This window comes from Girardinichthys multiradiatus, chromosome 20, assembly GCF_021462225.1.
Source record: "Girardinichthys multiradiatus isolate DD_20200921_A chromosome 20, DD_fGirMul_XY1, whole genome shotgun sequence".
NCBI lineage: Eukaryota > Metazoa > Chordata > Actinopteri > Cyprinodontiformes > Goodeidae > Girardinichthys > Girardinichthys multiradiatus.
The window spans coordinates 27491361-27514537 of record NC_061812.1 but is presented as its reverse complement, the minus strand read 5'-3'; the positions used below and the strand labels follow the sequence as shown (position 1 = coordinate 27514537).

The 23177-nt window shown below is 39.2% G+C and overlaps 1 protein-coding gene across 1 annotated transcript in view; it reads left to right on the top strand.

Moving 5' to 3' along the window:
* grm2a (glutamate receptor, metabotropic 2a) overlaps positions 1-23177 on the top strand; it is a 58823-nt gene that overhangs the window by 23843 nt on the left and 11803 nt on the right. Inside the window, exons 3-4 of the mRNA XM_047346341.1 lie at positions 17470-18307; positions 21210-22273. Coding sequence (XP_047202297.1) covers positions 17470-18307; positions 21210-22273 — 1902 coding nt within the window. The remainder of the gene's footprint in view (positions 1-17469; positions 18308-21209; positions 22274-23177) is intronic.

Here is a 23177-nt window from a genome sequence, read left to right as displayed (position 1 = left end):
AAAGTGATGATTACACTAAATGTATTTTAGCATAAAATAATTAAAAAGTTCCCAGTATATACTGCATTGATTTTCAATCAGGGATATAACCAAATTAAATTCATGTGACAATCTGAAGTCTGAAGTTACCTTTGAGAAATGAGATGCCAGTGATATATTTGCAATTTACCACAGCACAGTATATTAGGCAAGTTAAATTAAATTCTAAAATGCCCTGATTCTTCATATATTTAAAAAAAATACCCAAAGACCCATGATTTCTGCAAACATGCCTATTTAGTGTAAACCTAACAAGCCAGAATGCCCAACGCATTAAATAGAGAGTTGTCATGATCTGTGCAGTTAGAGAGCTTCCAGGACAGTGATGTAATAGGATTCAGAGTTCCAAGGAATAGAAAACGCTTTTACAAAACAAAATTAAAAAGTTATTTTACAAATTAGAAAATGTTAAATTAAATTGTATATGTAGTTTATGGCTTACAGAATTTAAAGGATACAAAACAGTCTAAAGAAGGAATGCTATTGTGATCGTAAATAAATACTTTTTTATCTTCATGAGCAGTGGTGTCTCATTTAACTGAAATCAACTAATTCTTTGCAAGCATTTACTGTATATGTACCAAAACAGCTTGACAATACAGTACAGATATGGGTGTACAGATAGAGGGCTCCCAGGGAAGTGATGTTACTGGAGGATTCAGAGCAAGGCTTCCTGGCGAAAGGCACAGCTTGGAAATAAAGGAGTTGATAAACGAGATGTAATTTTAGCAAAACCCCACAGCTGGGACTCCTTAGAGAGTGCCCTTGTCTTGTGATAATTTATGGATGTGCTATTAAGAACCTGCCTGAGCGCCTCTCTGTATTTCCCCCATCAGTAGGAGTAAACCACAGGACGCAGCTCTCTTTCTCACCATGAATAACTCAATGCGCTGTGATAAAGTTCAGGCATGGAGTGCTGTGGCTCTTGCTCTTTATCTTGGCTGGCTGGTGTTTAATCATGGCAGTAAATGTGCTCATTCCAAATGACCTGTGACCACATGATCATTTTGCACATTCGTAAGGTTTTAAAGATTTGCTGTGTGAGTCATGCCCTTTAAAAATAAGATGAGGTGTATCTTTTTAGACATTTTACTGCCCAGTTGATGATATTATTACACAAAGATATGTATTTGGGGCAAGGAATTTGTGGCATTTCTAAGCTGCTGCTCCTTATAATTGTTTTGTCCTTTCTAACTGCCTGATTTGTGCATAATCTACAGCCTGTCAGACCTTTTGGTGAACTGGCCTCTCTGTGTGAAAGGTTACAAAGCCTGCCCCTTGGTGACAACAGCAGGTGGTTAATACAGATGAGTATATTTCACCCTAAAGGGAAGGCAGTTACAGGAAACATAACTATATTAGCTCTAAAAGCCCCTCACCATCCCGGTGACATAGAACATGCAGAGAGAACATGGCAAACTGACAGGTGGTGAGAACGCAGAGTGGCGTCTAAATCTGTCACAATGTCGAATTGTGTTGCTGTGCTGCTGGTGTTGTGAGGTGACAATCGCAGATATGAGGGCGGATCTGGCTCCAGGCCCAGCCGTGCTGGCGTTACACGGGCACAGATTGAGTTAAAGCATGGAGGCGAAGTTCTGTGACGCTCTCACAGGCTAGGCCCCATCTCCCCCATCTGTGGCTGCAGCCGAGCTGTTTGTGGCTTGGCAGAGGTGTGCTGGCACACACAGAGGATGTCGAATGATTGCACCAAAAGATCGTGTTTCACAGAAACACTGAGACGGTGATGGGCAGACGTAAGTGGCGAGGGAGAGTGAGGTGCAGTGAGTCACATGGCTTCATATGGTGTCAAAGTGTTTGACATGCAAAGCCTGCATCTTATAAACTGTTAAAGGGAAGTCTGTGGTGCCATCTGGACAGTTAGAGTGTACTTGTAGAGAAATGCATGTGACTCAAGTATTCAGCCTTGAACAGTTTCCTCATGGTTTATCAAAACAACGGGTCAACGATGAGAAATTGTGGAATGACTTGGAGGTGACTTGCTTACTACATTTATCCTATTAATTATGCATGAAATGTCACGGTCTGAGGTTGTTTTGGACCAAAATTCAGACAAGAACTGGGCAGCAGCATGTTCAGAGAAGATCAGTTTTAATAAGGCTTGTAGTCAGCACTTACAATTCCGCTGGGAGAAAAACTCCATAGGCACAAATGCAGGAGAACACGAGGAGCTCGAGGAGAGACAGGACATCATACAAGGAACCAATGAGGAGTATAGCAAACAACCCAGTAAATAAACAGAGGGAGGTGGAGTGTGGACCAATGAGAGAGGAAGGCAGGTAATCAGATGGAAGTGTGAACAGGTGTGCAGGCCAGGTGAGGGGAACTGAGGAAATAGGTTGCTATGGTACTAATGTTAGACAGAGGCATGGGGAAACTAAACTGGACATAACCTACAAATGAAAACAAACCTGAGGATAATAAACCAGAAGCTAGAAAGAAAAAATAGAAATAAACTCTAGGAAGAACTAAACCAGAGAACATGGGGGAAAGCTAGACTCAGGGAAATAACCAACCGGGTAACAACAACAAAGGGGCCTAAGGCCAAAAGGGGAAAATAACTAATGTAGCAAGAGTAAATAAACATAACAATAAACAAGCACAGAAACACTAACCCAAGAAGGAAATAACAAAGAGAACTGTACTAATATTAATAATAATAATAAAAATAACCAGAGGAAACAATTCTAAGGAACAAATAATAACCAAAAGGGACCTGACAACGAGGGGAGAATGACCCACTAACTAGGGGAAATAAACATCAGAGTAACAATAACTGAAGGGGATCCAAGGACAAGGGGATGAACTACTAAGGGGCATGAGTGAAGGAAAGTTAGAACACAGAAGAACATAAGTAAACTAGTGAGTGAGTGGACTAATAAATAAGAAGAAAGAATAAATGATAGAAACTATAACCAAACTAAGAATCACAGCTTAAGGAAAAAAATGCTTTACAGCAAAATCCAAAACAAAGCAAAAACTGGCAGATCCTGACATGAAGACCTAAAGTACTGACCAAAAACATGTTCACCTGCTAGATTCACCACTGTGTTGCACAAGTAAAGCTTCAGAGCGAAAAAATTTAAAAGAGTCAGGCCATTCAGAGCCAACCTGAGGATGTATGAGAGTCTAAACAAAACCTACTTTGGTGGACCATCTCCAGTTTTCCCACTGATCATTACAGTGCCACTGTCCTCTTTTTTTATATTACTCAGCTTCAGTCATCTGGGAAGATGCATGACTGCCCACTGCAACAACAGTGCCCAGAATGTGATTAAAAATGAATGAAGTCAGACCTAGACAGCATTAAAATCAGATTATTTCATAGTAGTTGTGGTTTAACAGCCATTGTATAAATGGCTGTTAAATGAATTGTACATATCGCGACTACCAAGTGTGTGCACAGGAAAGAGTTCTAGTCCCATAAGTAAAAGCAATGATTTCCAATAACAATAATCAGTGGTTCTCACAGTTATTAAGCTTTATATCTCATGTAAAGTCACTCCAAACATTATGGAAAGATGTTACTTCATCACGCATTAAATACAGTTCGCAGACAGCCATGTTTACTTGGCCAGAGCACAGGATTGGAGTGTTCAATTCACGATTACAACCTGCTGTTCTGTAATCAGAATTTATGAGGATTTAACAGCGTCAGTCATTTAGCATCTGCGTCCCTGAAGAAGACCCTGAGCCACTGAGCCGGGTGATCTAAATTGTGAGATCAATAAAGTCTATATTATTATTAGAAAAAATGACAAGAAATTATCTAGTACAAATCCAACTACATAATATAATGTTTATAACGTGTAAATATTATGTACATGCTTATGCCAGAGTTTTTCACCGAGCCGCCCTGGACCATATATGTGTGACACTGAGTGGAGCTAAGGACCACTGCTCTGGGAATACAGGGTTATTGCTGGAGATGCACACCGAGACAGTCTTCTGGGAAGAGCAGATGGACTTTTTATGTAGAAATAATCATGACTTTCCCACAAAGAAGGGCTGATATTTCCTGGATCAGGCCAGTCTGATGTTGTATTTCTGGCTCTGTTTTATTCTTTAGTTGACGCCTAGTCATCCTATCAATAGTGAAAACAATATCTACAAAGTAATTAGTTTTAGTTTACTGAAAATATTGAATTTTCCGTATATATTCCACAGGTAAGTGAGATTATTATTATCTTTTTTTAATATTATCTTTTATTATCTTTATTTTATATATGGTCTTTATCTCTTCATTGTAAAGCCATTGTACACTGAAATAAAAATAGCACTAACTGTTAAAGAAGAAACATAATTTTAGTTCAGAACAGTAAACCTATATTAGTAGTGGAATGTAAAAAATTCATAAAACTTAAATTAATAAGCAAACCACAAATTAACCACAAATTAACTTTTGGCATGAAGGACCTAAAATGCTGGTTCTTTTTTCTTTCTTTAAGGTAACATTAAAATCTTGAATTTAAAATTGAAGATTTTGACATGTTGCCATATCTCCTCTCTACACAGACTCAGAAATTGTCATTTAAACATGAACAGTCATTTTCCCTAATAGCAAAGTAGCATAAACTAGAATAAAATTTCAATAAAACAATATATATTTTTTATCCTGTAGAGAGGTTCTGACTAACCTGGATATAAAAATCACATGTTCACTGATTCTTTTGTAGGTTGCATATACAGTATATTCTTGTGACTGTGACCAAGTTGAAAGCAGAGATCACATAAATTCTCCCCTATCTAACAAGTCAGTAGAGGTTCCACATTCAGATAATAAAGATTAAGAACCTTTGCTCTGCAAGAAGAAGAAATTTACTTTTGTACTTCTTATAGCCTTTTATTTGTCTGTGTTGGTGTCTCATTCACAAAGCAGATTGGACAGTTGCTGTGTCAGCACAAACACCCATCAAACTGAAAGGCTGTGAACAGCTCGCACTCCTTTTATTTCCCTTCACATAATAAAAATTGGGTCCTTGTTTCCTGTCCTGGACAGAGGGGTATTTGCTGTGTGCTCTCTCCCTGCACTGAGCATCAGGACTCCCTCACCCTGAGCAAAGCAGCTGACTGCATCATGCTGTCCTCATTATGACCCAGCTGCATTGTGCAGCGAGCCCAGCTCTTTTTACATTTGTTCCTGTCCTCTTTTTCTTTAAGCAACTAGTGCAACAGGTTTTTGTTCGTTTTTCTCTACTTGCAGCTTTCAGGAGACATTTTGTTTTGTTTTATGAAACTTTTTTTAAATTTCACTGTTAGGTCTTTTGTTAGGTATTTCTGTGGCGTATTTTAGCTCATTATTAATTATTTTATGAATCTCAAAAAGTTATTTAGAGAAAAAATAAGTTTTTGAAAACTGCCAATAGTTTCTCATTGCAATTAAGATCTGGAGTTTTCAGGACATGGACCCAAAGTGTCTCTGTTTTTATCCCATGGCAACTTATTTCTCACTTTTGCCTTGTACAGTGCTCCGTCTTGCCGAAAAATAACAATTTACTACAAAATGTATTACTGAGTGTCTCCTGGGGGATGTCTTGGTAGAACTTGTTAGTAATGGCAGTTTTACTGATGTCAAGATACTTCTCTGTCAGCAAAGAGAGCAGCAAAGAGACGTCATTTTCCCAGATGTCCTAAACCATGTTGATGGGCTGTTTATCAGAAAAAATAACATTACCTCAGTTCTCTGTGGTCCAATCCTGGTGCGTTCTGCAGAAAGTCTATCAGTCCTTGATGATTTTCTTGGAGAGAAGTGCGGTCTTTTGCCGCTCTTTTTGACAACACACCGGCATCTGAAAATCTCTGCCTCAGTGTACATGCAGAAACACTCACACTTACTTGTTGCCATTCTTGAGCAAGCACTGCACTAGTGACAACCCGATCACTTTGCTGAATCCTCTTCAGAAGAGGGTTCTGGGACTTGTTGGACTTTCTTGAGTACACTATGCCTTCTTGTCAGCTACTGAACCTTTCACCTAGAAATTCTCGATGATTCAATAAATGGTTATTTTAGACACAATCAGTCTAGCAACAATATTCTTGCCTGTGAAGCTCTTTTGATGCAAAGGAATGATGACAACAGATGCTTCCTTGGAGGTAACCATGGCTGACTTAGAAAGAATGACAAACAGTCAAATGTTATAACTTATTACACAGATGAGGAGACAGCTTAGCTGTAACACTTGATAAAATACTGTGCAAATGCAATTCTTTCAATAAAAATCATTTTTCAAACTGCAGATCAACACTATTTTAGGCTTTACATTCAACTACCCATTTACCCCCCTTTTGTTATTTAAAATGCTTTGACAGTACACTAGTTTAAGTATTAACTATGTATCCAAATCTCTTGATACATTGCTCTTTATTGACCTCGTATGATCACATCTCTATAATAAAAAAAAATTAATCAAAGCACTAAAACTTTTAAAACACTAATTCATTTTAATTCATGTTCAGTTATTTATTTTTGTAATCCTTCATTTGCCCTTTCATGTTTTAAGACAATAATAAAGGTATCACTGTAACATGAAAACCAGTAGTTTATTGCTATAAACTACTTCTGCAAATTTAGTAGGCCACTGTCTGGATGTCAGCAGGACATTTTCTTTAGGTAATGTCCCAACGTGACCGGGAGTATTCAAACTGCTATATATATGGTGCAAGTTCTTTACACAGTGTTGTTGCAACACACAATGCACATGATGTTTTTGCATCTGAAGGTACTTTGCTTTATAAATGTCAGGGGCTTGGACTGACTATTCCCCACCAAAATTATCCAGTTAAACAATCCAGTCAGCTCAGGGAGAAATAGAGGAAGGTGTCCTGGTCTGTTGAATCCCATTTTCTTTCAAATCATTTGGATGGTTGAGTCCATGGGCATTGCTTGCATAGGGAAGACATGTCACTGGGATAAATTATGGAAAGACAGCAAGCCAGTGGATGAAGTTTGGTGCTTTGGGGCATGCTTCTGCTGAAAGATCTTGGTTTTATGCCATCTATTCAGATGTTGCCGTGGAATGTACCCCCAAAAAACATGTCTGAAAAGTGTGTGTGGTCTTCTTATATTACAAGATAATTAGTGTACATATCTAAAAAAGTAAAAAAAAAAAAAAACCCAAAGAAATATAAAAGACAAAAAAGTGAAGGACAGGCGACAAAACAAATAAAAAATCATGCACATTTACTAAACGTCTGGTTAAGCAGAATAACAAAATTTGAATGGATAGATAAACATTCTCCCACCTTTGATTGCAGCTTTGGTTCAGAGGTCATGGCACTAAGTACAAATAATAAGCACAAAGACAGAAAGCAGAAACCTATTTACTGCAAACCTTGACTTTATGCATGGCCCATCTCCACTTTTCTCTGGCTAACGTGCTCTGATGTCATGTGGTTTACTCCTCAAGCTTCTGCTGTCCTCTTCAATCTTATCTCAAACTCCTTTGAAGTCATCAAAGCAAAGATTACTCACAGAAAATCTTTGCGCTGTAGTGGCCAGTTAGCTGATAAATTTCTACGTAACGCTACATCATAACATTTGGCAAAATAATTCTATCTATCAAAATGTCATGGATGATTTAGGAGGATTCTGCATTTTCTTGCCCAACAGTTTGGTTTTATTATAATAACCACTGTCATATAGACTCACTCTGCAGCATGCCATTGATTAGTTTTGGCAGGTTGAAGAGCCTTGGCTCATCATGTAAATCTTGTGAAGATCTAAAGGTTCTTCTATAAGCATGAGTGTCATGTCTGTCACTGTGCTTTACAGCCTTTTGAACACAACTTCTTTCATAAAGAGATTAGAGCTCTATTTAATATAACCACAAACAAATTACTCATATAGTGCTGCAAGCACTGAAAAGTTCCAGCTTCATGGATGAATGAATTTTTTAATCTGACTGGTATAAAAAAATATTGTACGCACACTGCTAATAATTCTGCTGATTTTCTCAGGTATTTTTATTTCTGTTTCACATCATTAGTTTGGCTCTTTCAAATGGATCTTCAATAGAAAAACATATATTGTGGTTTTATTTCATAAATATGTTTTTACAATCCCATCAGATTTGTATGAAAAGCAAATATAATCTGGTAATTTTTTTTTCAATCTATGCTTATCTTCACAGCATACGGCTGTGCTATTATTTAAAAAAAAAAAAAAATTTAATTAAGTGGCTTTAAGTTTCCTAAATTAAATTATCTTCTTAGTTTGTACATCATTTTACTTAAAAAATTATATTAAGAGACGTTTTCTTAAATTTCTTGAAAAACTGCCATAAGTGGTCCTGTTTAAAGTTTTCCACAAGCCATGTAGGAGACATAGCAAGCATGTAGAAAAACAAGCTCTGGTCAGATAGTACCATGATTGAACTTTTTAGACAATGTGAATGCTGTGTGGAGGACACTAACATTTTACATCCTCTTTAACACACTATGCTTAACATGAAACATGGTGGTGGGAGTGTCATGCTGTGGAAATACCTTTTCTTCAGCATGGACAAGGAAGCTGGGCAAAACTGATGGTTAGGTTGATGGAGCTATTTACGGGACAATCCCAGAAGAAAACATGTTAGCGGCAGCCAAAGACTTAGCCTAGGGTAAAGGGTTACCTTACAGCAGGACAGCAACCAGCACCGCGCCCAGGCTTTGTAACTAACCGAGATCAGAGTATTGACCAAAAGATCCCTAAAAATACCTTCTTCTAATTTATCAAAACACTCACAGAAAGTACAGTACAAGTAGGTATGCAAGAAAAAAAAAGTATTCAACATACCAACAAAAGCAAAACTAAAGAAAATCCTTTTCTACAACACAAGGTAGAAAAATCCCAACGATTTACATGAAACCAAAGAACCTACAAATAATAGAATATTATCTTTTCAGAATCCACAAAACAGCATTAAACTGAACTACTCAGACATTTTTTGTGCATATGGTCCAGCTGAAAGCTCTCTACATCCTTACAATGGAGGAAAGCATACCTGAGAAATGCCTTACTCTGAATGGTTGTGTTAGGAGACCACTCAGTCAGATGAACTGCAGAGAGCTCTGCCACTTCACAACAACTCACCAGATATACAGCTGAACTGTATAAACATCTTTCACATATTAAAAAAAAAATAAAAATTATTGAACAAATGTTTCTTACTGAATTTTTTCTTTTACTGTGTGTAAAAACACTTTTTAAGATATGAACAAACCAGGATGACTTCAGATCAGTTGTGTATCGAAATACCCTCAGTGACACTTTATTTTCAGCTAAAAACAGATATTTACACTGACTGTCTCACTGTCTGACATGAAATCATACTATACTTTTCCATTTTTGGTAAATTAGGATCACTAAACTTATTTCTATTTGCTTAATGCCAGAATAATGAGAAAAACATGATGATGTAAGCGTCTGTTAGGGTAATTCACAACATTTAGATTAAACAGAGGCACACCTTTAATAATATTTTAATACTACACCTATAATATGCTGTTTTCCTTGTGTAACATCAGGAAAATATCAGGAAAAGAAGCATCGAGCTCCACTAATCTGGTTCACCCATAGATGCAATTTGTACATGCCACAAAGTGTCGCATTCATTTGTTAACACACTTATATGCAGATATAAACACCATGACAGAAAACACGGGACAGTCAGACTCCTGAGAAACTGATCATTCTTATCCAGCTTTTAGACTCATACTGTAACTAAAATGGAGGATTTGAAACAGGTTTTCTCTATCTCTAGTAAACATAGTATAGGTTTACAACATAAATTTAACTTTTAAAGGGATTAAACCTAATCCAGTTTTAGTGTATTAGATGTTTTATGTTCTCCTTTTAGGTGTCAAAAATGTGATTCCTTTTCATCCATAAAATTAAAAGTGAAACAAAAAATGCCACAAAAATTATAAACCCTTCTGTTGTTGAAAAACCTTTTGTGTTGTCAAATTAACCACTTTTTACTATTTATTTGTTCAGAGAAGTAGTATTAGTTTGTAGTTGTAATAATTCCATTAAAAGTCTGCCTTGTGTTAAGTTAAACCTGCTTTTAATTTAAGTGCAGCCTGTTTATAGATAAACATCTCCTCAGTGCTCAGTGATGATTAATAATGTCTTTCTAACAGTCACATTGTCTTATGGCATTGATTCAAATCCCATGAGAAACTATTGTACCTTCCCAACAGTAAATTATTCTGGTAAAACAAGAACAGCTCTTCTGTTATTTTATCTAAGTGAGAGGTATGTTTTAACTGTAATATTATGAGTATTTTCTAAATTAGAATTCATACTCTGACTATCCTGGTATTTGTCTTTAGGCACATAGCAAAGACTTTACATAAATTTTCCTATACCAAATAAAAGGATTAAATTGTTACTTTGCACTTTCATCTTCATAAGTAAAACTGAATACTTTTTTACTCTCTATTTACATCAGTGTCCAAACTTTTTTGCCATATGGGCCAAATGATTTAGCTGAATGTAGCCAAGGACTACTTTCAACTTCAACTTTCAACTTCAAAATCCGACCTTTTTTAAATTAAGGTTTCTGGTTGATTGTTTTCTATGTTTGTCCAATGAAAAAAAGGGCTGAGAAACAGGAACTAGATATGGATCAGTCCTTCTTCAAAAAGGCCTTTTGTATGTAACCGAGTCTAATTAATGGGTCTGCTTTCATCGTTGAATGCTTCTGGTCCTTTTTACTATTAGATTAAAATGAAAGCAAATATGGTTAAAAAAAGAAATATACCCTGTGTTGTACTTAAGATTTCCTTTTCAAGAAGGTTTTAATTTGTCAGCTGGTGGGTCAAATATGTATCATTCTTCAGATGTGGTCAGGAGCTGCACAAAATCATTCCAAGGGGAAAGAATAGTCCTCTGGCTACTTTGGGTGTCTGAAATTTACAAGGAATAGACACTGGTCATGGGTAAAGTTAGTGTTCCCATGATCACATCAATTTACATCTACAATTTTCATCCAAACATGCTAGAAAAGCATGTAAGTATTTTAATGTTAACATGGTAGTTGGTGTCACCCTAATCTTTAGCTCCCTCCACAGATTTTCTTATCAGATCCAAGTCAGAACTCTGGCAGGTAAACAAACTGGTAAAATTACAGGTATCTATAGAAACAGAGTAAATTAAAGGATATATAAAGTACAATGTCTAAAGTATACGGGACACTGTTGTCAAACTGGAGTAAAAAGTTTGAAAATCTATGCCATGCATGCCTCTACTGCACAGGTGTGCAACATAAAATGAAGAGAAATTAAGTCTTATTAAGTCTAATATATTGACCCCAAAAAAAAAACTTGTCACAAGAGGACAAGTTGTGTGCCTGTGTTGTTGTGTTTTCATTGTCGAACTATTAAGCTGCTGTCTTAGAAAGGACTCGCTTGCAAAATAGACTTTAATTTTGAATGGGATTATTCCTGTTCAAATAAAATAAAGAAAAATAAATGTCTGTATAGCTGCTAAATCCTGAAATCTGATCCCTGCAGAGAAATGTGAAAAAAAAGATGGTTCTTCCTTTATGAAGAAAAAAATCTCATATTCTTAAAAAAAGTTATGTTTGCAAAGATTCAGTTTAGGTGTTCAAGCTTTAATGCGCCCATAGGTAAATGTGTACTACATGAGCCTGACTGTGGTGGGGGGGAGCAGCATTTCTCTGGTGCCAGATGGGGGGCTCTAGATAAAAGAGGTTGGAAACCATTGCTCAACATCACAGTCTCATTTTACCTAATTTATTTATTTTTTATTACATTGAGCTGTACTTGTTCACAAACTAACAACTGCAGCCACAGGAAAAAGAAACATCTGTTAAGAAAGGTTTCCCCTAGCTGATGTGAATATTAAAGGACCATCTCTGTAGTTGTTAGCAATAAAAGATGTGTAAAAAAAGCATAAGGGATGCTGTTAAGCTGAAGAAGGAGTCCTATCGGCTGTGGTTGGCTTGTGGGACTCCTGAGGCGGCTGACGGGTACCGTGAGGCCAAGCGTGCTGCGGCCCAGGCTGTGGCAGAGGCAAAAACTCGGGCCTGGGAGGAGTTCGGTGAGGCCATGGAGAAGGACTACCGGTTGGCCTCGAAGCAATTCCGGCAAACCGTCCGTCGCCTCAGGAGGGGGAAGCAGTGCTCTGCCAACACTGTTTATAGTGGGGGCGGGAGACTGCTGACCTCGACTGAGGACATTATCGGGAGGTGGAAGGAGTACTTCAAGGATCTCCTCAATCCTGCCATCACGCATTCCGTAGTGGAAACAGAGGCTGGGGACTCGGGGTTGGACTCTTTCATCACCCAGGCTGAAGTCACCGAGGTGGTTAAAAAGCTCCGCGGTGGCAGGGCTTCGGGGGTGGATGAGATCCGCCCTGAGTACCTCAAGTCTCTGGATGTTGTAGGGCTGTCATGGTTGACACGTCTCTTCAACATTGCGTGGCGGTCGGGGACAGTGCCTCTGGACTGGAAGACTGGGGTGGTGGTCCCCCTTCATAAGAAGGGGGACCGGAGGGTGTGTTCCAACTACAGGGGGATCACACTCCTCAGCCTCCCTGGTAAGGCCTACGCCAGGGTATTGGAGAGGAGAGTCTGACCAATAGTCGAACCTCGGCTTCAGGAGGAGCAGTGTGGTTTTCGTCCCGGCCGTGGAACACTGGACCAGCTCTATACCCTCTGCAGGGTATATGGGAGTTTGCCCAACCGGTTCACATGTGTTTTTTGGACCTGGCGAAGGCATTCGACTGTGTCCCTCGTGATGCCCTGTGGGGGGTGCTCCAGGAGTGTGGAATCGGGGGCCCTTTACTAGGGGCCATCCGGTCCCCGTACGAGCGGAGCAGGAGTCGGACCTGTTCCAGGTGCATGTTGGACTCCGGCAGGGCTGCCCTTTGTCACCGGTCCTGTTCATAACTTTTATGGACAGGATTTCTAGACGCAGCCAAGGGCCGGAGGGGGTCGGGTTTGGGGACCAGTGGATTTCGTCTCTTCTTTTTGCAGATGACGTGGTCCTGCTGGCCCCCTCTAGCCAAGACCTACAGCATGCGCTGTGGCGGTTCGCAGCCGAGTGTGAAGCGGCTGGGATGAGGATCAGTTCCTCCAAGTCCGAGGCCATGGTACTCGACCGGAAAAGGGTGGCTTGTCCTCTTCAGGTTGGAGGGGAGTTCCTGCCTCAAGTGGAGGAGTTTAAGTATCTCGGGGTCTTGTTCACGAGTGAGGGAAGAATGGAGCGGGAGATCGACAGACGGATCGGTGCGGCTGCCACAGTAACGGGGGCGCTGTGCCGGTCCGTTGTGGTGAAGAGAGAGCTGAGCCGAAAAGCAAAGCTCTCAATTTACTGGTCGGTCTACGTTCCTACCCTCACCTATGGCCATGAACTTTGGGTCATGACCGAAAGAACGAGATCCCGGATACAAGCGGCTGAAATGAGCTTCCTCCGTAGGGTGGCGGGCACTCCCTTAGAGATAGGGTGAGGAGCTCGGCCATCCGGGAGGGGCTCGGAGTAGAGCCGCTGCTCCTCCACATCGAGAGGAGCCAGTTGTGGTGGCTCGGGCATCTATACCTTCCTCGGGAGGTGTTCCAGGCATGTCCCACCGGGAGGAGGCCCAGGGGACGGCCCAGGACACGCTGGAGGGACTATGTCTCTCGGCTGGCTTGGGAACGCCTTGGGCTCCCCCTGGAGGAACTGAAGGAGGTGTCTGGAGAGAGGGACGTCTGGGCGTCTCTGTTGAGTCTGTTGCCCCCGCGACCCGGTCCCGGATAAGCGGAAGACGACGAGTACGAGTACGAGTAAAAAAAGCATTCAAGTAATTGAATCTGTAATTACAATTAGATAATCTCAAACTTAACATTTCAGAAAATTAGTATTTTTAATTTAAGTTCATGTATTTAGTTGGGAACCAATCCCAGGGTAACAAATAATTGCTTTTAAAACAATCACCAGGGACACATTTGTTGAAAACTATGAGAATTGCTATAAAATAAATTCAGCTGAGGCATTTGTTTCATGTATACTGATCAGCATGTCTAGAAACCTGACTTATAACTTCCTGTTTCCTCTGAAAATAAATATGACATGGTACAAAGGCCCATTTCACTTAACCATGCTTTAAAATGCGAAAGACAAGAGAACATCCCATTCAAGTAAGATGGATGTGTTTTGTTCTTTTCACACGTTACTGAAAGCTGAATCAGAAGCCGTTTGTACTGCCGCCTAACATTGCAAAGGAAGTAAGAAAAATCTTCAAAACTCACCGTTAGAGAACAGCAGCCATTTGTGGCATTTTGTCACCAAGTCTCCGTAACAATATATGTAACATTTTTGTACACATCTTTATCAGGGATGCCAATAGTTGTGGAGGGTGCTTAACATCAAATCAGGTAGGGAGGTTATTATTTATTGTCATGATTATGGAAAAAACTCATTAAAAGAATAGAACTTGGTTTTGCAGGTCTTCATAAAGGATTAGGTAATCTGATGATGAACTAAATAATCAGTGTTAATGTCACTTGCCACTTTTGATTACACTCGAGATTTCTTTCTAAAAGAGCAAGAATGCTGCCTCCAGACGCTGCTTCACAAGCTCAGAAAAGGCTGTCAAAGTGGCTTAAGGAGAGACAATAATTATCCGATGGAAAAGTAATTATTATTCTGCCTGCATAATCAGCCCTTTTACAGCTGACCTGAAACGCTCAGGGGGGAAATAAACTTTTGAACTTATTTGAAATAATCAGTCTTGTGTTTCAGTGATCTGTCAAAAAAACTTGACCTTAAAGTACTTCACTCCAAAATAATTAAATATTACAAATGTGTGTCGTAATTCTTTTTCCACACAGCTTTCAAGCCACATTGCAGCTGAACTGATGTGCTTTTTTAGCCAGTGCTTCTCCTCTTTGGTAATTCATACAAACTGAACTGAAACTGCTCAACACTGTGTTGGTGTAAAGTTCAGAATTTGCAGAAAAGCATCCCAGAATCAGCTGAGTGACAGCGGCATCATCTCAACAAGCAGCTACTCTGGTGCTTTGACAGTACATCTGTAGCATGCTCATACGGGCTACAGCGGCACCTTAGTATCTGCGTTTTGTGTGCATCACTGTCTTGTTTTGTTGTGATTAAATGTTTTACACCACAGTCTTTTGCCTTTTGGAATATCTTTTGCTTTTGAAAGTTTTCATAAATGCAGAGTTTTTTGCATATTGGTAAGATTTATAAAGAAAACACATATGAGCTGACCAGTTGCAATAAAATACCAATAATGGGACTTGTTAACTCTGGTTAAAGTAGCTAAACTGAGATGCTCTAATAATGATATTATATTATGTTCTTCATTAACTTTTTTATACAGTCTAGCTGTCTTCAGGACTACTTTGCTTTACAAGAGTTACTACTGCTGCATATTATCATTTAAAGATGATGTGAGTTAAACTGTAAAATTTGCAAATAAAACAGTTGGATTAAGAAACTGAAAAGTTTTAAACCATATACACTTTTTTTCACCCAATGAAAGACTTTTATTGAACGCTGAGACGTCTTTACATTGATGAGCGCTTTCACAAGGAATCTAATGCCAGGGGCTTGTTGTAAAATATTCATAGCAATCATAATGAGGTTTTTCAGGAAACACTGAAATACTGTTCAAAGTGGGTTAATTGTTACCACAAAAAATTTTGGGTTTTTACTAAATGTCTCACAAAGTTAAGGTTTTTGCCTGTTTTTCTGTGGAGAACTGATTTATCTAAATAACTGTACATAAACTTTCCAACTTTTAACTTTTTTTCTTACCTTACACATAGCTATAGCCAAACAATGAGTCACTGTAACCACAAAATAAACTTATGGGGGATATACTGTAATAATGTGAATTTCCTTCATAGCTTTCTTTGAAATAACTCATTGGCATTCAAGATGTGCTCTTAAAATGTACTTCTTGGAGAGTCAACTTTATGTAAACTCTAAGTTGGTGTTCTTTTGAATTTAGGAGACTGGTTACCCATAGGTATCCAAACAAGTGCCTGGAGCAAAAACTAGTCTGCAGCTTCTTCTTCACCCTGTGTACAGTGTCACAATACCAACAAAATCTATTAAAGCAAAAAGGCAAAGTTTCAAGACTCTTTGATAGTTTGAATCCTTTTCAATCCCTTGAACTGTCCTCAACCATAATTCGGGGCTGTGCTATGTCTCTTCTGGCATACTTTTTTCCAAAGCAGATTGAAAACCTTAGAGAAATATATATATATTTTTTTGTGTAATGTTAGTAACACCTTGTAGCCACACAACTCTTTGTACGGTACATTTTTTGCAGATTTTTGTTAAAACATTACTGGTCACAAAGGAGTAGTCAAATAAACTGTTCACAAAAACTGTTTGTAAAGGAGCGCAATACTAAGTCAGCAGGGGGGTGATGTGCTAAAGGATCCAGCAGAGATCCAGTGAAGAAACAAATGTGGTGAAACTAATTTTCCTTTGTATGGCAAATGCATGCAATCTTTCCAGTATATTATCTATTTACAGATGGGCAACAACACATTTCAGAAGTAATCATCATGTTTCTGAGCTACCATCATGCACCATGACACTAACAATACTTTTCAAAGTGTTCATATCCCTTTAACTTTTTAATATGTTTGTCACATTGCAACAACAGACCTTGACGTGTTTAATTAGGATTTTATGTGACAATCCAACAAAACGTAGCACATAACTGAAGGGGAAGGAAAATGATGCATGGTTTTTAACATTTATTAAAAATTCAAATTTAAAAAGTGTAATTTGTATTCATGCTCTTTATCCCTAAACAAAATCCATCACAACTCTTTGCCTTTATAATTAGCCTAAGTAGTAAATAGAGTCTGCCTATGTCTAACTTGTTTTCAGTATAAATCCAGTTAGTCCATGAAGGCCTCAGAGGTTTGTTAGAGAACAATCATTGAACAAATGTGTCCCTTGTTCCATGAAGATCAAGGGACACAAAGGACAGGTCAAGGAAAAACTTGCACCGGAGAGATCCACAGCTCGGGTGGAAGAATTTGTTGAAAAAAAAAAAAAAAAATAAATAAAATAAAATTGTGCATTTTACAAATTTGGCCTTGCGTAGGATTAGCACGATAAATAAACATTGTTGAAAGAATGCCATAAGAACCCAGTTTGAAGTTTGCTGCAAGGTGTGTTGGGGACTCATCAAATGTGAAAGAAATGCTGTGATCAGATGAAAACAACATGGTACTTTATGGCCTACACACAAAATATTATCTATGCACTACTTTATGTTGGTGTATCACATAAAATCCCAATAAAATAAATTTGACTTTTTGGTTGTACCATGCCAAAATGTGGAAAAGGGCAATGGGTAAGAATACCGTAACAACATGCTGTAGCATTGCTCATATAAAAATAATTAACATTACTTGTGTTTTACCCTTATTACAGGTGGCAAACCTCCTGCGACTTTTCCAAATCCCTCAAATCAGCTATGCTTCTACAAGTGCCAAGCTGAGTGACAAGACTCGCTATGATTACTTTGCTCGCACCGTGCCCCCTGACTTCTACCAGGCAAAGGCCATGGCAGAAATCCTGCGTTACTTTAACTGGACCTACGTATCGACTGTGGCCTCAGAGGGGGACTACGGTGAGACTGGCATAGACGCCTTCCAGCAAGAGGCACGTGCTCGGCAGATTTGCATTGCTACATCAGCCAAGGTGAGCCGCTCGATGAGCCGCTGGAGTTATGAGAACGTCATCCGGTCCCTTCAGCAGAAGTCCAACGCCAAAGTGGTCATCCTGTTCACTCGCAGCGAGGATGCCCGGGAACTGCTGGTGGCGGCTAATCGCATGAACGTCACCTTCACCTGGGTGGCCAGTGATGGCTGGGGGGCTCAGGAGAGTGTGGTGAGAGGAAGTGAAGCTGTGGCAGATGGGGCGTTCACCATTGAACTGGCTTCTTATCCAATCCCCCACTTTAACCATTACTTCACTGCTCTGCATCCATATAACAACACCAGGAATCCCTGGTTCAGGGAGTTTTGGGAAAACCAGTTCCAGTGCAGTCTCCATGAACTGGTTTGTGGAAAACACTCTCTCCGCGAAATTCAATTTCAGCCAGAATCTAAGATCATGTTTGTTATGAATGCAGTCTATGCAATGGCTACTGCCTTGCACAACATGAGGCAAGCCTTGTGCCCCAACTCCACCAAGGTGTGTGAGGCTCTCAAACCGGGAAATGGACGAAAGTTTTACAGGGACTACATCCTGAAAGTCAAGTTTGATGGTAAGTAAAATCTTAATAAACATGCCAAATAAAAGGGGGAAAAATAACTAAAACACATTAGTTTATATTTGTGCACAGCATACATCAATCAGACATAACATTATGACCCCCTTCTTATTAGTGGTCCCCTTTGCTGCCAAAACAGCCCTAATTTGCATGATTCTTTAAGTTGTAAGCTGGGGCCTCCATGGATTGGACATGTGTATACCACACATCCCAATAAACATCTCAAACTCTTTGCTCTGCTCCTCAAACCCTTCCATAACCATTTTTGCTTTGTGGCAGGGTGCATTATTTTGCTGAAAGAAGCCACAATCATACTGTTTCTATGACCAGGTGTTCATTGTCTACAATATTATTTAGCTAGGTGGTATGTGTCAAAGTGACATCCATACAGATGACAGGACCTAAGGTTCTGCCAAAAGCCTCACACTGTCTCCACCGCTTGACTTCTTCCCGTAAGTGACGCATATGCCCCGGGTATTCGAATGATGTAACAGAAAACATGATTCAACAGACGAGGCAATCTTCTTACATTGCCCAGGGGTCCGGTTCTGATTCTCACATGTCCAGTGTTGGTTCTTTTGGCGGTGGACAGCGGTCAGCATGGGCACCCTTACAGATCTGTGACTATGCAGCCTCTTATGTAACAAACTACAATGCATTGTCAATTCTTACACCTTTCTATCAGAACTAACTTTAACTTCTTCAGCAGTTTGAGCTACTAAACTTCTTCTATTAGATCAGATTTTTCTTCCAACCTGCTAGACTCTGTCACAGTCTTGTAAAGTGGTGCTGAGAAATTTTTCTGCTGGCTTTCTGGAAGCCTGATTCTGGAAGACTTTTTTTGTTTGTTAGGCCACTTCATTGTGACCTCTGCATCAGTCAGGCATAAAAAGTCTCCAAAACCCAAAGAATATATGTGTTGTAGCTGCACGTAGCCAAAAACAAGCAAAGAACCAATATGAAATTGGATGTTTAGGCACTTTGTTACATCAGCTTGTCACAAAGATGCAATTTGTTCCCAGCTTTTATACTGCAATTATAGAAAATACCAAATAAAACACAGTTTGACAAAAAATATTATTTTAGCACGTTTTATTTGTTGACAGTTAAAAACTACCTAAAGAAGTATCTTTTAGGTCCTGTTAGTTTTTCTTTCCTGGTTTTAAAGAATTATGTCCACCTAAAGTCCAGAGACAACTGAAGGACCTTAAAGAATCATGAAACAATTGACCACTTAAAAGATTACAGCAAAGCCTGGTTGGTTAATACCTTTCGCACAATGCTATAAATGTTTGAGTTTGGGTTTAATATCTGGTATGAACAGAGTTTAACAAAGTTTTGAGGAGAATTAGTTGTACCTAGTTATTCTAAAATATGGCTTACACATTTGTATATTTAATCTTTAACATAATATAATTTAATCTCTCAAGGTCCATTGTACACATGCCAAATTCAACTACAGTGGTTTATTAATTGTACCAGTTTATGTGAAATATTCATTGAGTAGCAAGCATATTATAGTTTCCTCCACTGCTGCTGCATATCAATTTAATATCAATGTGATAATTTTGTTAGTAAAGATGAATCACTTCCTCTCTCCTCTCATGCTGTGAAGGTATTTGTTTATACATCTGAATAGAACGCCTCGAATACTCATCATGAAAATAACATTTGTTTTGCTCTTGTTAAACCACAGCAAAAAAACATGTAGCTGCTTCTCCATCAGCTCCTCCACACATTGCAAATGAAAATCTTGGCTATTCAGATGCTCTCACTTTTATAAGGGGCTTTGGGTTATCCTTCGATTTATGGAAATACTGACATTTTCAGTGATGAAAAATAAAGGAGGGGGTAGTGTGCTCTTATCCAGCTGTGCTTTTCTGCTCTTCACAATTTCTAAAAAAAGAATGGAAAAAACATACCCAGAGGATTTGACTATCTAGAGGCTTTGAAGTGGATTAAAGCCCTTAAATTAGTCAGCCCCAAGTGGTATCACAGCACTCTAAGGAAAAAAAACAGGTGGACCAATAAGGTCTGCCTATGTATTAAATTATAATGTAGGTTTGATGTAAACATTAATTCACAAAAAATGATTCAATACAAACAAACATGACCCTTTAACACACTATGTCTTCCTTGTCATACAGATTTAACCATGCAGTACTAATGTTTGCTAACTATTGCAAAACAGTGATTCCAGTTGTAAGGGTGGCTTCACTTCAGATTTCAGAACCCACTCTCTTCTAAAAGTTAAAACCCTTTTTGGGAGTGTGTCTACAGACATCTTAAAGTAATAGTTTGGACTTCTGAAAGAGGTTTTTAGCAGGGGTGGGTTTTTGATGTGGGCGACATGGCTCATCTCACAAGGCAGCATTCTTCAGGGTATGACATGAAATGGGTTTTCTATTTAATATATGTTCTTTCATGGAATCCAATTTTCTCTAAAATGATGGACAATTTCCCTGTTTTTTAAAATTTATTCATGCAAGAACCTCCTCTGAAAACATTATATTTTTGCATAGAAGCTGTTTTTTGAGCTAATTTGTATTCAGTTCAAAGTTATCTATTCCAGTTAGAAAAGATTAATCAGATAACTGTGGCGCAGTCGTAATTATAAATATTTTTTATAGAAATTGGGAAAGCTTAGTATTTCAAAAGACATTCTGAAATAGTCCAAAAAAACATTGTACATTATAGAATGTGTTCTTAAAAAGTCTAGTAAGTGATAAAACATGCTCTACCACATGTAAGATTAAAGAACAAAGTCCTAAACTAGTTTAAGTTAAACATTTTCATTTACTGAGTCCTAGTTTGTGTTTGTTTTTCCACATTAGTTGTTATTTTTTCTCCAATTGTCTAACAATTTCTGTCCATCTTTTTTCCTGTTCCCTTTCAGCTCCCTTCCGTCCCCCCGACACAGAGAATGCTGTTTGTTTTGATGTCTTTGGAGACAGCGTTGGCCGCTACAACATTTTCCACTACCACAAAGAGGGTGGCCGCTATGTCTACAGCAATGTTGGGTACTGGGCTCAGAGCCTGACCTTAAACACCAGCCTGATCCCATGGGCTGGCCATGCTGTGCCCACCTCCCAGTGTAGCGACCCCTGCAGGAAGAATGAGGTAAAAAGCATGCAGCCTGGGGACGTGTGCTGCTGGATATGTATCCCCTGCCAGCCGTACCAGTACCTTCAGGATGAATTTACCTGTGCTGACTGCAGCTTTGGAGAGTGGCCTTTGGCCAATCTCACAGGCTGTTACGACCTACCTGAGGAGTACATTCGCTGGGAAGATGCCTGGGCCATTGGACCTGTCACTATTTCCTGTCTAGGTATGATGAGTACACTATTTGTCATTGGGCTCTTTCTTAAAAACAATGAGACCCCTGTGGTAAAGGCCAGTGGACGTGAGCTCACCTACATTCTTCTGCTGGGAGTGCTTATGTGCTACAGCATGACATTCATCTACATTGCCAAGCCTTCCACAGCAGTATGCACGCTACGCCGGTTAGGTTTAGGCACCTCATTTGCTGTTTGTTACTCAGCCCTCCTCACCAAGACCAATCGCATTGCTCGGATTTTCAGCGGAGTAAAGGATGGTGCCCAGAGGCCTCGCTTTATCAGCCCAGCCTCCCAGGTTGCCATTTGTGGTGCTCTGATCTCCTGCCAGCTAGTGGTGGTGGTTGTCTGGATGTTGGTAGAGACCCCAGGCGTGAGAAAGGAAGTGAGCCCGGAGAAGAGAGACATAGTTACCCTCAAGTGTAACAGCAAGGACTCCAGCATGCTCGTTTCTCTCACTTACAACTGCATACTCATCATCCTCTGCACAGTCTACGCCTTCAAGACCCGCAAATGCCCTGAAAACTTCAACGAGGCCAAGTTCATTGGGTTTACTATGTATACCACCTGCATCATCTGGCTGGCCTTTCAACCCATTTTCTATGTCACTGCCAGTGACTACAGGGTAAGTTAAATTAGACCACATGAGCATTAATATGCTGTACTTTTTCTAGAAGATAACATGTTTTTTTGCATTGCATATAACATGTGCTGTGGTTACAATTGAAATTATTTGTTCAGGTGGTTTAGGATTCTTAAAATCTAAGTGGAACACATCCTTGCAGATAATGACTATCTGTGTGCTGGAAATTGTATTTTATATGCATCGATGCAGTGCTTGCTCAAAGCCTTTATGCTCAGAATGTGTTGACTGGGGATTGTGGTGGACTGCGTTGAACTCAGAAACCTAGAAAGGACTAAAACTAACAAACATGATATAATAAGCACCAATCAGCCCCACAATAATATTCTTAATTAACATGCTTCAGCTTACCTGCAGGTGTAATGCAAATATATACAGAGATGTATAGCTGCTATGAAAAGAGAAATCTAGTAACCCAAATTTCTACACTATAAGGGATCCCATTAAAACATGCATACACATATACTGTAAATGGACGATATGTCAAACACCTAAAGAAATCACCCACAGCCCTTAGTGAAACGACCAATTATATCAGATTAGAACATCGCCATGACTGATCCATTCTAATTACAACTGTTCTGAAAGGAAAAAGTGCTGCTTAATTATGCCCCTTTAAATTTTTAAAGATGACAGTTCAAGCACTACAACTCACCTGTATGTGAGATGAAATAAAAGTAGTTATGCAGGCTTATTTTGCATACTTTTTCTGTAAATTTGGCATCAGCAAGCTACACAGTATTGTTGTAAGGTTCAACATATAGTTGAAAGATGCAACTATCAAGATGGATAATCACAGCATTGCTTCTAGGTTTTGTTTTCTTGCCAGACTTAATCCAAACAGCAAAATAAAGTCACAAGCAATAAATTAATATCTTGAAAAGGC